Raw genomic sequence first — 15,823 nt, 5'->3', positions numbered from 1 at the left:
GGTTATATGTCTGGCAGCTGTTTCCCCTCCCTGCCCCATAGGATTTAATATGCATGTAAGAGCTGAACATTCAATTCAATTATAGGGTTAAGGGTTGATAACTGCTGGCTAAAAAAAAAAAAACAGCAACTTGCCACTGATAGTTATCTTATATTTATAACAATCTTTAGAAGAAATTAATTACGGTACATTAAGGGATTTGGGCTGAGCTGCAATACCAGTCCCAGCCTCTAGTCAAGAGTGGCGCAGATTCTGAAGAAAAAAAAAATAAGTAGACCCTATTTGCTAATCTCATATAATACATTTAAGTCATGACATATCTAGATACTGCCAAGAGTAATGCAATGTTATTGAACACTAAGAACTGTACATGAATGGCCGTCGTGTAGACCCTACATCTTCTGGTACACACTGGATTCATTTTATGCACAGTTGGTCAATTTGTTTTCAATAGAATGGTAAATCCACTGAATTCTGAGCGGTGGTCAGTAATTCAATGTAAATTGGGTGGTTTCATAAAAATTTTCATTGTTTTTTTTTTGTGTCTTCCAATCTCTTCTTTTTCCAAAAAGCCTTCCCCGGTGACAGTTGTTATCAGTTAAATAACACGGATAATTTGGAAGCCAATAAAATGTTATTCTTACCAAGAAGCTGCACTTTGCTCTCAGGACCCATCACTAAAACAGAACTGACAGAGTCCAGGTTGTCGTAGTTACTGCAGCCGAGGGGACCAGTTCTCGTCTCGGTTACCTATATAAATGGACATAGCGTTACAAGCTGACAATTATAAAATTCAATTATTTTTCTTTTGCCGTTAAGGACATCAGTGATTTGCTTTATTATCCAAATCCCTAACTATTTTTCTTGTCTTGTGCCAGTGGCTGACATTGCTTTGACCTAAACACAAATTATGTATGCTTTTCCCAATAGATAAATCAAAGCTGTGCAAAATAAATGACTAATTTCCTATTCATTTTCAGATTGTTGTGCAATGATGCCTTTTAATGGGCTAGCTAGAATTTTTTTTTCACATATTAAGAAATGTTAAATATCTTCCTACATTCATATAGTGCATTCAGCAATGTTCTACATCTCAATAGTAATAATTGCCAATGTCATATATAACAGAACCCAACAATACAAACTGATACAAAAGGTGAAACAAGGCCGGCTTTTAAGAGGTCACGGCGAAGAAGAATTATAGGAATTCAATGCTGCTTTTCAAAATTTTGCCAAAACCTTCACTGAGACACACAATGTATGTTACCTTCCATCAATCACAATGTAAAATTATCAGAAATTGATTTTAATTTATTTTAAGATCTGATTGCCAACCTACTAAAAAGTAATAGCAAAAACATGTTGTTGTTATTCTAAGTCATACAAATTGCATTCTGAAAAGCTCCCGGAATTGCATGTATATACTGTAATGATGGGGGTAGGGAAACAGACAAGTGAGCCCTAATCTACCCGCCACTCAGTCCCTGCCTACTTGCAACGACCCGCCCTAGGCGACGGGGTACAACTGGGCGACGGTCCCTACACTCAATAAGTGCACAACAGACAAACAGACAAGGGAACACAGAACCTAAGGGAAACGGGGCAGTTGCCCACGGCAACACCGTGAGCAACAAGAGTAGTAAACGAGCCGAGTCAAACCAGGAGAGTACGAGGTGCCAAACGCAGAGCAGGAGAGTAGTGAACAAGCCGAGTCAAACCAGGAGAGCACGAGGTACCAAACGCAGAGCAGGAGAGCAGTCAGCAAGCCAGGGTCAATACGAAGCAGGGACAAATAGTACAAGAAGCTGCAGCAGGGCCAGGAAACCAATAGAGAAGTTTCACAAGCAAGGAGGAACAGGAAAGGCAGGTATAAATAGACAGAGGGCTGGAGCTAGCTCCGTCTGGCCAGGCTGCGATAGGCTCTCCCACTCCTGAGCCTGCCATCCTGAGTGGTGGAAGATGGAGTCAGTCTCACAGACCTAGAAGCAGGTGCAGACTGATTACCTATGGGCGTTGATAAAGAAGCTGTGCCTGGCAGATCCTTTACATATACGAACAAGTTGAGATTGGCACTCCTACTTTCTCCAGGAGAGTTGGTCTACTTGAGGGCACCGGTGAAAATATTTAAATTGTTCAATTCTTTTCATTGTTAAGGAAGTATAGGCTGCAAAATTGTATGGTTAAATTGGTATTTCTACGTTAAAATGTTATGGTTTGACAATAGGATATGCCATAGCATGATCGGTGATCCCCAACTATCCTGAGAAAGAAGGAACCAAGGTCCCTTTGGCTTTTTCTACAGTGCAGAAGGATTGTTGTGTACCCCAGCAGTCATATCCAAACTAATTAGGGATTGGTGGCTTGTCCTGATGATCACTTCTAAAGGTGGGAGCCTCTTTTTTGTATGAGGCCATGTGTAGTACTGGTAAAGATCACAATGAGATTACCATTGGATCACATAAGTGTCCTATCCGTTTCACTCTTTAGGAGTCTGGGTTGCTGTTATTTTTACTGTTCCATTTGTTGAATAACTAACCAATATTATAACAGGTATCATGTATTATCCAAACGTTCAGAGCAGGCCACGGTCACACATACAGTCTTGTTGAGGCACATTTGTGACTAAATGTTTTGTTTTTACTTTTATGACAAAAATGGGATTGACTAATATCAGTTCAAATACTACATACATATTCTTACCAAATAGTCCTTGATTGGTGACAAATGCAATATTTCCCCACTACAATGTACTCTGTTACTAGGTATAATTAGTACAATTGTGTCATGCCTGATGCCAACTATGCCAGTGCTATCTATAAGTGTTCCAAACCTGATGTTAACAGGATTTTCTGAGCTTCTGACAAACACAGAAAAGTACATATATGTGTCTTTATGGTCACAGAGGATGCTATCTTAGCATAGAAGAAGCTATTTTTCATTTTTCTTATGTTGCCTAGCTCTGGGCAGCACTGTTGCTTTCATTTTGCTAGGGGTTGCTTTTGAAGGGATTGCCATGTAAAGGACTACAGTTCTCGTTATTCCTCATTGCTTCTATTACAAGGTGTAAAATAATGCTATAATTACTCACTCTGGACTATCTTCTGCCCAGCACATTAAACACAATCCCTACAGATACAGGGATGGAGCGAGCAGTGTATTTAAGAGGCATGCAATGTGTGATGTCCAGTAATACAGGGAGAGGGAAGGTACCAACCACGTGTTCAGTGTGCGGAATGTCAAACAAGTAGGAAATAAACACCAGGAACATGGAACTGTGACTGCCAGTGAGACTGTCTTACAGAGGCATTTCAGCTACAGAAAGCTCATTAGTAAGTGACTTACTGCAGTTAAGTCATCTGCACACAATGTTTAAAGACCTGGAAAACACCTTTAAGCATGTTAAGATGTTGTTTGGGCCATAATATATATATATATATATATATATATATATATATATATATATATGTATGTATATATATATATATATATATATATATATATATATATATATACACATCTAACAGTCAGACAGTACTATTAGCTCACTAGACTGAACAGAATCCGTAAAAATAGTGGTATGCTCCATTGCATGTCATTTTATGGAGGTACCCCCCCATGAACTGAATTGAAATGTACTGTATTGAATCTATCATAAGCAATTTGATTTTCAAATTTCCAAGCATTGAAAGTAAGAAACCCCCTAACCATGTATATATCTAAACCACCTAATCAAAGTTCATGGCATATCCCTACTTTGAAATGGTTCATGGTCATATACAGCGCAGTATTTCCAAAAGTTATGAACCTTTGTTGACTACAAGCAGCCACAGTACACATCTTACTGCTGAGTGTCCTTTGCTACAAGAATTTTAGGAGATTACAGATTTTAGTAGAACTTAGTAGCTGTAAATACAGTTGCCAATTAAGAATTTTGATGTTTGCTCTAAACTTGCTAGACAAGAATAATAAGGCGTAAAATAAGGCAATGCCATTCACCTAGCTGCAAGGCATATATAGTACTATGCTATAGACAACATTCAGTGTAAGTGTAACATTACTAGAAAGATGATGAAACTGACTGATTGTTATACTTAAAACTAGTAAGACATTTCAGTTTACCCAGAACAATAAGACGTAAAAATCTATTTTTTAAGCTTTTGTTCCCCTTCTATTTATACAGTTTACAGAATAAAAAGCATTATCCCCATTACTCATATCACCATGGAAATCGCGGGATGATTTTAGACTGATGGAAGCTTTTAGTTTGGGCATGTGAGTAAAAAAGATGCATATGAACTAAGCTTATTTAATATATTTATAAGGTTTTCAAAAAAATGAAGACAATTTTTTTAGCAAGATAAAGTTTTAAGCTATCAAACGAACATCTGAATAAATTTGTGATTATCATGTGTCCTTAACTTAATTTATAAAAAAAATTATAAAAAAAGGTTGATTTCCTTTGGTCCTAAGATCTTGTGACTTCTTTTGGCTGACCGCCTCCATAGTAGGACATTGTCAGCACCTGCATTAATTTGTGTAATGATCCACTCTGCTCCCTTTACAGCGACGTCCTTAGGGGTGTGTAACCTGTGCAGTCGCACAGGGAGCCACATTTGTCACTACTTAAATATGTTATACTGAGAGATTAAATATCCTGAGGATAGGCCATCAATATCTGATCGGTGGGGGTCCAACTCTTGCCACCCCCACCGATCAGCTTTTGTGAAGCGATCACTGCACTTCTACGAGTACCGCTTTCCCTTTATTATTTTCACTGCTCCCGAGGATAGGCCATACATTTTATTTCTCCAAATAACCCCTTTAAATAGGGCATTACTGGGCCTGATGTCCATGGCACCAGTGCTTGCAACCCCAATCCTACACTTCAGGCTCCAATCTATGAAAAAGCAGCTGCTCGAGATGAAACTTTATTTTCTTGTTTACTTATTGGACAGCACTATTTTAGTTACGCACCTTACAGCAGTGTTATGTGGATACTGTACTATTGTATTATTTGGGTACTATTTGGTAATTCATACGGCGGGGAGGTTGCCAATAGAAGGTTCTGCACAGGGTACCAACCAATCTCAGACTGGCCAAGCATCTGCTTAAATGATCCCTCTGCTATATGTTACAGGGGTTGACAGAGGGAACATTATGACATCACAGCAAGAGGTAAGGATGTCATGATCTTGAGGAAACACCCTGGGGGGAACCTGAGTCCTCTGGTAAGTAATGTTTTTTGGAGCCGGAGATGATCTTTATTTTGGGAAAGCATTTTTTAAAGGGTGGTGCTTTTTCGGTATTCATTATAAGTGGAATCAAATGCTGGTTGTGTTCTCCCTGCACACATACTAAATCTAGAAAAAAAAATCTGGATATTTGAGCAGTCATCCAACCCATAGTCCTACTCCATAGCTGAAATTGAAAATTGTGCAGGAGTAAGATAGTCATGCATATTCACTTTATCTTTATCATTCATTTTAGTTTTACAATTTGTCAGTCCATCATTTTTGGATCAGTTGTCCAGGATTAAGAAAAACTCAGGTTGGCAACCCGGTATGGAGTGTTCTGAATCTCCATGTCCTTCTGTATGTTTGTATGGTGGTTGTAAAGGATCTGCCAGGCACAGCTTCGGGGTTAACTTTCATAGGTAATCAGTCTTCACCTGAGTCTATCTCTCTGAGACTGACTCCAGCTTCCACCACTCAGGCTGGCAGGCTTAGGAGTGGGAGAGCCTATCGCAGCCTGGCCAGACTCAGCTAGCTCCCGCCCTCTGTCTATTTATACCTGCCTTTCCTGTTCCTCCTTGCTTGTGATTCTTTCCGTGTGGTTTCCTGGCCCAGCTACAGCTCCTAACTATTTGATCCTGCTCCATACTGACCCTGGCTTTCTGACTTCTCTTCTGCTCTGCGTTTGGTACCTCGTGCTCTCCTGGATTGACTTGGCTCGTTCATCACTCTGTTGCTCATGGTGTTGCCGTGGGCAACTGCCACTTTCCCTTTGCTTTATATTCCCTTGTATGTTTGTCTCGTGTACTTACTGAGCGTAGGGACCGCCGCCCAGTTGTACCCCGTCGCCTAGGGCGGGTCGTTGCAAGTAGGCAGGGACAGAGGGGCGGGTAGATTAGGGCTCACTTGTCCGTTTCCCCACCCCTATCATTACAGTGGTGTTTTTAAATGCAGTTCATGTGCCAACCATATGGAAAAAAAAACATGCCATGCTCCATCGGATGCTGGATGGATGCTGATTGTGTCCTAAGTAAAATTACATGTGTGTAAACAGATCCATGCAAATACTTCTATACGGATACCAAGTGAGTACTGTTTTTTTACTGTTCGGCAAGAAAAACGTTCTAATTCCTGTGGTACTCAACACAATTTGGAAACATATGCTGAAATATATGGTACAGTATCCTACAGAATTACGCAAGTGTAGCTTGTGCATTAGTACGGATCGACGATTGGTACCAATTTTTCATTTGATTGGTGCATGAGCATTGATCTACAATCTGTGGTTCTCCAAATGTTGCAAAGCTACAACTCAAAGCATGAACTGACAGCCGCAGGCTGAAGAGTCCGGCTTTATTCACATCTGCGTCGGGACTCCGTTCACGGGTTCCGTCGACCCTTTCCGTCAGGGGAACCAATGAATGGAATCCAAACTGAAACAAACCGAAACCGTAGGTTTACGTTTGCATCATCGATTTTAATGGTGACGGATCCGGTGCAAATGGTTTCCGTTTGTCATCGTTGTTTAAGGGTTCCATCATTTATATGGAATAAATAGCGCAGTCGTTTCAATTTGGATTCTGTTCATGGGACTCCCCTGATGAAAAGCTCCGATGGAACCCATGAACGGAGTCCCGACGCAGATGTGAACGAAGCCTCAGAGGTTGCAAACCACTTACTTAGAGCAACCTGTCTGTAATTGAAAAGAGATGGGTCATTCAATTATTTCCGACTTTGAAAGTGCTGCATGGAAGTAGGACAACTAATGTCTCTGTATTCATGCATTATCTTTAAAATGTTCAACCCTGGGGCTCAGCTGCCCCTCCATACTTTATCACAAAAATAAGACTGCTCGCATAATGTAACTAGAAGTAGTCATTTACAAAAAACAGAAGTAGTGCATTTTGATGAGTCCCTTCCATGGCTAGTTATACCTTTTCCTAAACAAGGGTCTTAATAATTTTCTCTAACTCACATTTACAAAATAACAAAGACATAAAATGAAATTAAATATTAGGGCACAGCAACAATGCATACCCTACAGAGCCATGGCGGAAACAACAGCGTCATGTTTTATAGAGGAGAAGGTGATCTTTCTCATCGGAGTAGTTAAACACACAAGGAAACTGGTGTAGTTATTATTTGTGCGCATTAGGGATTGCAGCATTAGCAACATGAATAATTTAATGATAGTAATAAACACACAATAAAAAAATATACTTAGAACCTAATATTAAAATACTAATACGGTTATCTACCTAACACTGCAGAATTAACCATGTGCTGACTGTGGGCAGGCCATAGTGATGTATTAGACCTACCCTGCTAATACCCATGGTCGGTTTTATTTTATTTGTTTCACTTTTTTTTTTTATTGTATGGCAATGTTGAATCAAAATGGATTTAAAGAGGTTCTGCCAGCGCCTCTAATATGTATGTTTAAAACACATTTTTTCTTTCTGACTGACCCCTTCACTATTGCCCTCCGTGCATGGTCACTTCTTCTCCTGACTGGTACTTTTCAATAACCATGTCATAGAGTAGTTTGAAGGGTTTCTTTGGTGTATCACTGTAACAGGGGTCAATAGTTATACATTGAAATATTCTGTATTTAGTCATTTTCAGGAATGCATATTACTTTGCAAAGATTTATTTTCACTTTAACATAAATGGAACATTATACCTAAAGCCCTGTTCACATTACTTTTTTGATGTAAGCTTATCATGCATGCAGGGCAAGCTCCAGGCATACACGCTTAGCATGTCCATAGGGCTCTATTAGGCATTAAAGTGTTTTTTTGGCCTCCATCGGGCTGGTATATATTACACCGCAAAAATAGGAAGCTATGGGTGACATATATCACTGTGGGATACGTGGGATAGGTTGCAGCCTCCATCAGAGGTATACGTCGGGAGATCCTCCTGATGTATACCTCCGACGTAGGCTATAAATGTTATATGAACAGAGTCAAAGATCTACTGTACCTACTATAATTAAATATCTGTCAGGAAAGCCAAGACATGTCTTCCCATATGACCACTACTTTATCTCACTTATAATTATTGAAAACATTTATTTATGTAAGAGACATTTTATTTTTATGGGTTGTTGGATCTGGCCAATGGGGTCTTAAAGCAGTTAGTAATAAATGTCTTTCATAGCCTTGGACTAGTACAGCTTTAAGTTCAATATGTGGAACTGCAAGTTATCAGAGTGCCAATTAATATTGCCAAGTTCTAATCATTTAACTTCTATTTGATTGTTATCTACTAAGTCATTGCGACCGAGTATTTGAGTTTGATATTGTAAAATGAGAGTATTTAAAGTGAATGTGTTATGTTGCACATGATGCCCCATTTACAAGCTGCATTTTATAGAGCAGGAGAAGCTAAGTAGGTCGATATATAGGGTTTTATGGGAAAAGATCCATCAAAATTTGGTATTGTAACTATGGGCTTATAAGATCCAGGGGGCGGTTTTGCTCAGAGTTTGACAGTCTTCCCTGTATGCGAGCTCATAGGGGGGAGGCTATCAATCATTGAGTGAGACTGCCCCACGGTGAGCAGGGATTAATAAATCAATAAACAATTACAAGGTAAAAAAAATATTATTTATTCTCAATTTGCTTGATTGGAAAAATCAAATAAAGATTTAAAGAAAAAAACGACTCAGCTCCTCTTATTGTATAACGTGTGGCCCGTAGATGGGGCACCATATTCAACTACGGTATGTTTTAGGTAGGCATTGTGTCATGAGAGTCACCATTCATTTGTATTTCTTTCGTGGTTATTATCTCTTATTACTTACATTTGGTTATGGGTTAACGATATTTTGAGAAAGGATTAACCTGGGAAGTTATGATGTAGTGGGATAAAATAAAATATTAGTTTAATCTATTATCACCTCCATGCAAATATTGAAGGCGATGCTGTGAAATATGCAAATCTTTGCCCAAAAAATAGCAACATAGTTTCCTGTGTAGGTTATTGCACTATATATCAGTTTTTGGTTGGGTTCGGTAATTTGCTATTACCGGGGGGTGCAGCAATCGAAGGTACGGAGATCTCAGTCACACCCACACCCTGGTGCCTAAGTTTGCCCAAAGTGCCCTCTGTCACATAAAAATACACCAGTGTTATAAATGGCACCTGGTAAGTGGGGGGCTCTGTCACAGATTTTGCATTGGTGCCCAGGAGCTAAAAGTAACTCCTGATTATTACTAGTGGTGAGGTAATACATGCAGCTCTAATGTGAACCCTGTAAAACAAAAGGACGCCATATAATTATTTTTTCCCCTAAGAATGCTCCTCTTAATATACAATAGTAATTTTTTTATATTTCTAATAGTTTGCTGTTAGGCAATGGATATTCATATACAATACATTCATTCTCTTATTGAACATTTGAGCGAGGATATATAGATATATGCAATGACCTCAGGGCTTTACTGTGTATATATATATATATATATATATATACATACATATATATATATATATGTATATATATATATATATATATATATATATACTTTATTTATATATATATATATATATATATATATATACATATATATTTTATTTTTTTTTATATATATATATATATATATATATATATATATATATACATAAATAACTGGTTCACTAAAACTAGTGTAAAAACAAGCAGATGGAAATGAGCTGTCGAAAACACTTCTCGTATAGACATTGTACTGGCACTTTTACGAGTCTGCATCATAATTATGGTTCTCCAAATAAGTGTCCTATCACCATAAATGATTCCTTTTAAAGTAAGTCTTATGTACAACCAAGACAATATAAATGTTCTGTATATCTATGACCAGTGTGTATGTATATATATATATATATATATATATATATATATACTGTTAAAACATTAAACTATGCAGTAATGTAAAAATTTAACGTAATGTGGAGTGCCAACTTATAAAAGAACAATAATGAAACAGCAGATGGTAAATTACCAGTATGATAGACTCTACTAAAGACGATGTATTTAGACGGCTCTGTGTGTTGAAGCTTTTCTACTAAACCATAAGGATGCGAGATGTCAGCAAATTTGTGTCAGCACAGATAAAAATGTCAAAATGTTGGATTGTAACCAAAGGTGGGAGAAGATGAACTCGATGAAATGTCCATTACTACCTGGAGAAGAACATGTCCTCTGTGAGAGGTCAAAGAAGGTTACAGAGAGGCATTTTGATGAAGAACACGAACAGTAGTTGATAAAATTAGAAATACTTGGCATAGTGTATCCAGTATGTGGTATTCACATGGTTATTGTAGCATCATCTGAGGCACCTTTTGAGTCTCGGGCTTTGCATTATCTCACAATTTGTATCTATAATCATTATTCCATATGTAATATTGAGCACATTTATATATGAAGAATTGTAGCTAGTTGAATGTAAAATAAAGTTAGCCTTCATATGATCGTAGGTAAGAACAATAAGAACTATAAGGACAGTCTGGTTTATTGGATATCTCCATAAGAAGCAAGCTCAAAAATGCAAGTCGAGAGAGAAAGAATTGATAGCAATGGGATTTGTACAAACATCACCTCTGCTGAATTGTTGATGACATCAGTGCATGAAATCGTAAGGAAGGGTCAGGAGTACAGAGAGAATGTAAGGACGAAGAAATAGGAAAGGTTTATAACTCTTTAATAAGAGTGGATGAGTCAGAACAGGGCAGAAAAAATAAAAAAATAGATAGGTTTTGGTAATGTCTATGATCTAAAGGTAAGAATGTGGGGGTGTTCTCCATCCCACATGGGGTCACCGGATGTTTTTTATTTTTCATTTGTATTTATGTGCCATAATTTGTTATATTTACGTTGTATCCTGTCTTTATAATTGCAATGTGATGTTCTTAACCTGCTCTTCTCCCCGGGAGCTGGAGTAAGACATGTATTGGATATACCCATGTGCATGTTGTCATTTATACTGTGTTCCATTGTGTCATTTTTATTTTATTGTTCCACTGGATCAAAAAATGGGGACTGCTGTTACTTTGTTTTACTGGCGTTGGGAGAAATGGCTTGGATACCATCTTTGTGAAGCTGTATATTCCACGCCATACTAGCGTTATAGACGTAACTAGTGTGGCTATGCTGCGTTCCTACACTGGGGGCAGTGCTAAGCTATTAAAAGGCCACTGTTCCCACATAACAGTGTTCAGTGTGTGGACTGTGCCTAAAGAAGTAGCAGTATCTCTGTTGAATGTTGAGTTAGTGCCAGACGGCACGAGTGAGGGCCCGGAGTGTCAGAGAATGGCCGAAGGCTCCCCCGTACAAGTTTGGTACTGTGATTGGGTGGAAGGGCATGAGCCTCCCCTTGTGAGACAGCGTGTATTAGAGCGCGGATCTTTGGATAAGCTGCACCAGAGGCCAAGTGAGGGCCTAGGAAATTGCATAGGATGTACCCCTGTATCAGGGAGGAGTGCCGAGACTCTGTCTTATAACTGAGTGGTGAACCATCTATCATTGCCTGAACCAAGTTTCATCAAGTTAAACCAGAGTTTAAGAAACTGTGCCTCTCAACTAATTTAAGAAGTGTTGTGTTGCTGCTGTTTGCTTTTTTGGCCAAGTGTAAGAGCAAAGTCGACTGAGAAAAGTGACTTTGAATTTTGCCATCAAATCCTGTCCTCTGTTCCACCTTTCCGCAACTAGCCATGAACAGCGGTGTTACCCCATCCTAACCTATAATACATGCATACCATAGAAAAAAAGTTAAAATACATCAGATTGTCATGAATTGAAAAGGAGTTATTGGTGATCCACCAACATTCACCAGCCCTGATGAGAGGCATGCACTGGGGGAATTCTGCTTCAAGCCTCCTGCCCAAACGAGATACCATTTGAATTTGGCACTTTGCTAGTCTGAGTTATGGGTCTGAACTGCAATATGATTGGTCTCATAAAAATAGAATTTTGGAGAAGTTATAAAAAAAATGCTCGTAATATTATATTTCTACATGGAATTTGATTGCAAAAATGTATAAAACATGTTTAAAAAGTGGAAACAATGGAGGTTATTATTTATAAATAAAGCAAAGCAAAAGTGCACGCGGTCCAATCAGATATCAGATGTGATCTGGTTCTTATGGGCATCTCTTTCACCCTGTTTCTGCACTAGTTTTTATTAAAAAGGTCCTCTGTCTCTAGCGCTTGGGATGTCCTTGTGTGTTATGCAATTTTTCTCCTCCTGTTCACCTTCTGTTTGACATTGCATAACTCAGACTGTACACTTGAAATGATCATGCTCAAAATTGTTATGCACGCCCGATTCTCAGAGCCAAACTACACCAAGACTGATGCTATGGGGGCCAAACAGTCAAATGATGTAAATCTGAGCACTTACTACCAAGCAGATGGCATCGACTATCAAAAACACAGATTAACCTTTTTTTTTTTGCTAGTTATATGATTAAGCAGTGATTATAAAAATAGCAGTAGACAGAGCCAGGATGGCACAGTGAAGGAGCAAGAAGACACGCCACGTAATCTAACTGAGCAGATGATTGCATTGGTATCAGCTTAATCAAATTCAAAGTGAAATGCACATGAAAATCTCTTAGTCATGCTACCCCTTCTCACATTTCACATGCTGCATACTCCGTTTATACCTTCCTGTCCCCAATCACCTCTCACAGGCTTTCTTTAACCCTATATTAATAACTTATACATTTTTATAGTTACAATCACATAGTCCTGCTGTTTTAGCCTGTCCATGAAATAGATTATTAAAGGGTAAGTGCACATCTGAAGATCTTTTAACATGTCATAGAGAAGATGTTATCGGTGCGGTCCATGAGCCGACCCCTAACAATCACTATGACAAAACGTATGCCCTTCAACGTCACTTTTATCCTTTAATACCCAAAATGAATTAAAAAAAGAAAAACTGCAACATGATGTCACCTTCCCATAAGAACATCTCTGATAAGCCAGTTGATGTTAAATACATTCTTGCTAGAACATTACGGCCCTATCCATTCTAGTGGAGAGTAATGCCACTGAGGAGACCATCTTCTGACATGTCCCAATGACAAATTTGCACATGGTCTAAGCCAAAGTATACCAACTTTTGAGGACCATACCCACTTTTGGAAGACAAAAAACGTCACCATCTGAAAGAAACGTGTAATTTCTTATAGCCTCGGCAGGTATGGTGGAAATTACAAATGCCATCTTCTCTGGATCTTTTAGTCCCCTTGTCTTTTGGTTTTCATTTATGGGGTTAGTTATAAGGGCTTGAAGAATAGGATATGCCATCATTAAAATAAATCACAGATCCAATGTAATGAAGGGTTTGGGACCCTATAATCAAAAAATGCTGGTAGGAAAGGAGTTAAAATAAAATCCCCCAATACAGGGAGTTAATACATAACTTTTATTAGATAATAGACTAAAAATAATAGCAAGTGACCCTAATGTGGCCCTACCATCACTTTCTGATCAGTTGGGTCCTGACTGCCAGTACTCACACCAATCTTCAGAGTTCGTCTCTACGTATAATGGGTCCTGTTAACCTGCTGTTCACTTGAAACTACGGAAGGGGTTTCTTCCTCTTCTTTCTTTGGGGGTATGCAATGGTCGGACCCCCACAGATCATGAAGTGATGGCATATTTTAGCGATATGTCATTACTCCTTAAGATGAGAAAACCTCTTTAAATTTTGGCAAACATTGCAGTCGCACATAAGATGATCCAGCCTTCCTTGTTTTGCAGATCACTCCTTTAATAACGTACAATAGAGCCCTGCATGCGAGGAGCACATATACTCCCACTCTGAATTGGTTAAAAAGTAATGTAATGGCTCTATAGTCTACAATACACATGTTAGATATTAATATATCTTTAATATAAAGATATTAAAATCTGAAAGTCAAATTCATGCCTGAATACTATACTTTAGCATTGAGCGTGTTTCAGCTCAGCCCCTTTAATTGAACACAATGACTGTATTATATACGTTGTATATTTGCAATAGGACCAACATCAGCTCCTGTTAATAGCTGAATATTGTATCTCCGAGAACCCATTTGAACATTAGTAATAAATACTTCACACCCACTCTGACACAACTGTATACTTGCGTGTCAGTTTGCAAAGCAATGTATATTATGCCAGCGCTCTAATGGGCTTCGTGAACAGCGCAATTCATTATGTATTATTTTCCATGTGTCACTACATCTTATTGAAATACAGATTTTTCCGTCTGCATTTAGATCAATCATAATAACAATAAATGACATGCAGGTACGTTACATGCTGATTAATTGCCTGTTGCTTTGTCTTTTACTTTAACACTTTGTTATCAAGATCTGCGTGAAAAGCACACAGGCATCCGGTGAAATATGTGCTGCCAACTCATGATCAATTGTAAAGATAAAGAAAAATGTGGAAAGAAAAAAAGATTTTTTTGGATGACATTATTTGTCTGAGAAAATGTCTCAGTCATGCATAAAAATTACAAGTATCACTTAAAAGGGTTATCTCATGAAGACGACATCTCTTAATATTGAAGCTGGAATGTCTATAACAGCTAATAGTCGGGAGAAGCTCTGACATTTGTAGTATTGTGTCGTACATGTAGTATTACATGGTGATTATTCAAATCAATGGCTTTCCACTAAAGATGAGCGAATTTCCCAAAACTAAATTGGGTCTGAATTGGTCGAATCGGTCACCCGATTTGATTCGCCGCAGATCGCAAGTGGTTCGATTGCCTTGAAAACTTAGCTCTGTCTCTCTGATGTATTTTAGAAATGTAGCAACTCCTTTTAAGCTGCTTAACACCAAGCCAGCACTAGTAATGCCAAAGTGACAGCGATATATATCGGTAGCGGGAGGGATAATCGAAGTGCATTATGGGAAGGTGGACTGCAAGACATTGTGGGGAAGCTTGCCTGAGGTCAAGTGATTCTTTTTCTAATTTTTACAATAGCTGCTGCCACTTTTCCGCGATTTGTGCGTCGCTAACCACAAAAGTTTCAGAATTCGAGGAATCCTTAACTTCTGGGAAGTTTGGACCGAATTCAATTTGTATAGAATTAATTCGCCATCTCTACTGTCCATGTAATACATGGATGGGCTGGGTCCGTCAGAGTTGTAGCCACTATTTGCAGTGGCTTTCCGATTTGGCTAATGGAGGGATTCCTAAGCTTGGGGCCCCCCTCCTATGACATCCATATCCCATAATAGAATGGCATATGGAAAGATATTCTCTTGATGAGACAACCCCTAGGGACACTTATAACAGCTATTTTCACTCTTTTCAACTGTTTTCTGTGCTTTTACATCTCGGTTGACGTGTAGGACTGACAAGACTTAAAAAGCTTTTGTCAGATAAAAAAATACAAAATTGTCTCTCAGAGTTTTTACTGTGCATGTAGAGATTATAAGTATGTGCACCATTTTTAACGCATTTCACACTAGGGACCCTCTTTACACAAGCAATATAAAGCATATTTATAAAGAGCGGCATATTAATGAGTAGATGTCAGTCTAAAGAACTAGTTTACTCTGCATTGTATACGTGCCATTGGTTCACTGCCACTTTTCACTG

General features: G+C 38.5%; 1 protein-coding gene and 1 long non-coding RNA gene across 3 annotated transcripts in view; one reads left to right on the top strand and one right to left on the bottom strand.

The window, feature by feature from the left end:
- The window catches only part of LOC142657109 (uncharacterized), a 361,195-nt gene that overhangs the window by 96,103 nt on the left and 249,269 nt on the right, over positions 1-15,823 (top strand). The window lies entirely within an intron of this gene.
- Positions 1-15,823, bottom strand: part of BRINP2 (BMP/retinoic acid inducible neural specific 2) — a 202,182-nt gene that overhangs the window by 37,932 nt on the left and 148,427 nt on the right. For both annotated transcript variants that reach the window (XM_075833084.1, XM_075833085.1), the window contains one exon: positions 645-750. In XM_075833084.1, the coding sequence (XP_075689199.1) occupies positions 645-750 (106 nt within the window). The remainder of the gene's footprint in view (positions 1-644; positions 751-15,823) is intronic.

Source organism: Rhinoderma darwinii, chromosome 7 (genome assembly GCF_050947455.1).
Source record: "Rhinoderma darwinii isolate aRhiDar2 chromosome 7, aRhiDar2.hap1, whole genome shotgun sequence".
NCBI lineage: Eukaryota > Metazoa > Chordata > Amphibia > Anura > Rhinodermatidae > Rhinoderma > Rhinoderma darwinii.
This window is presented reverse-complemented; position numbering and strand designations above follow the sequence as displayed.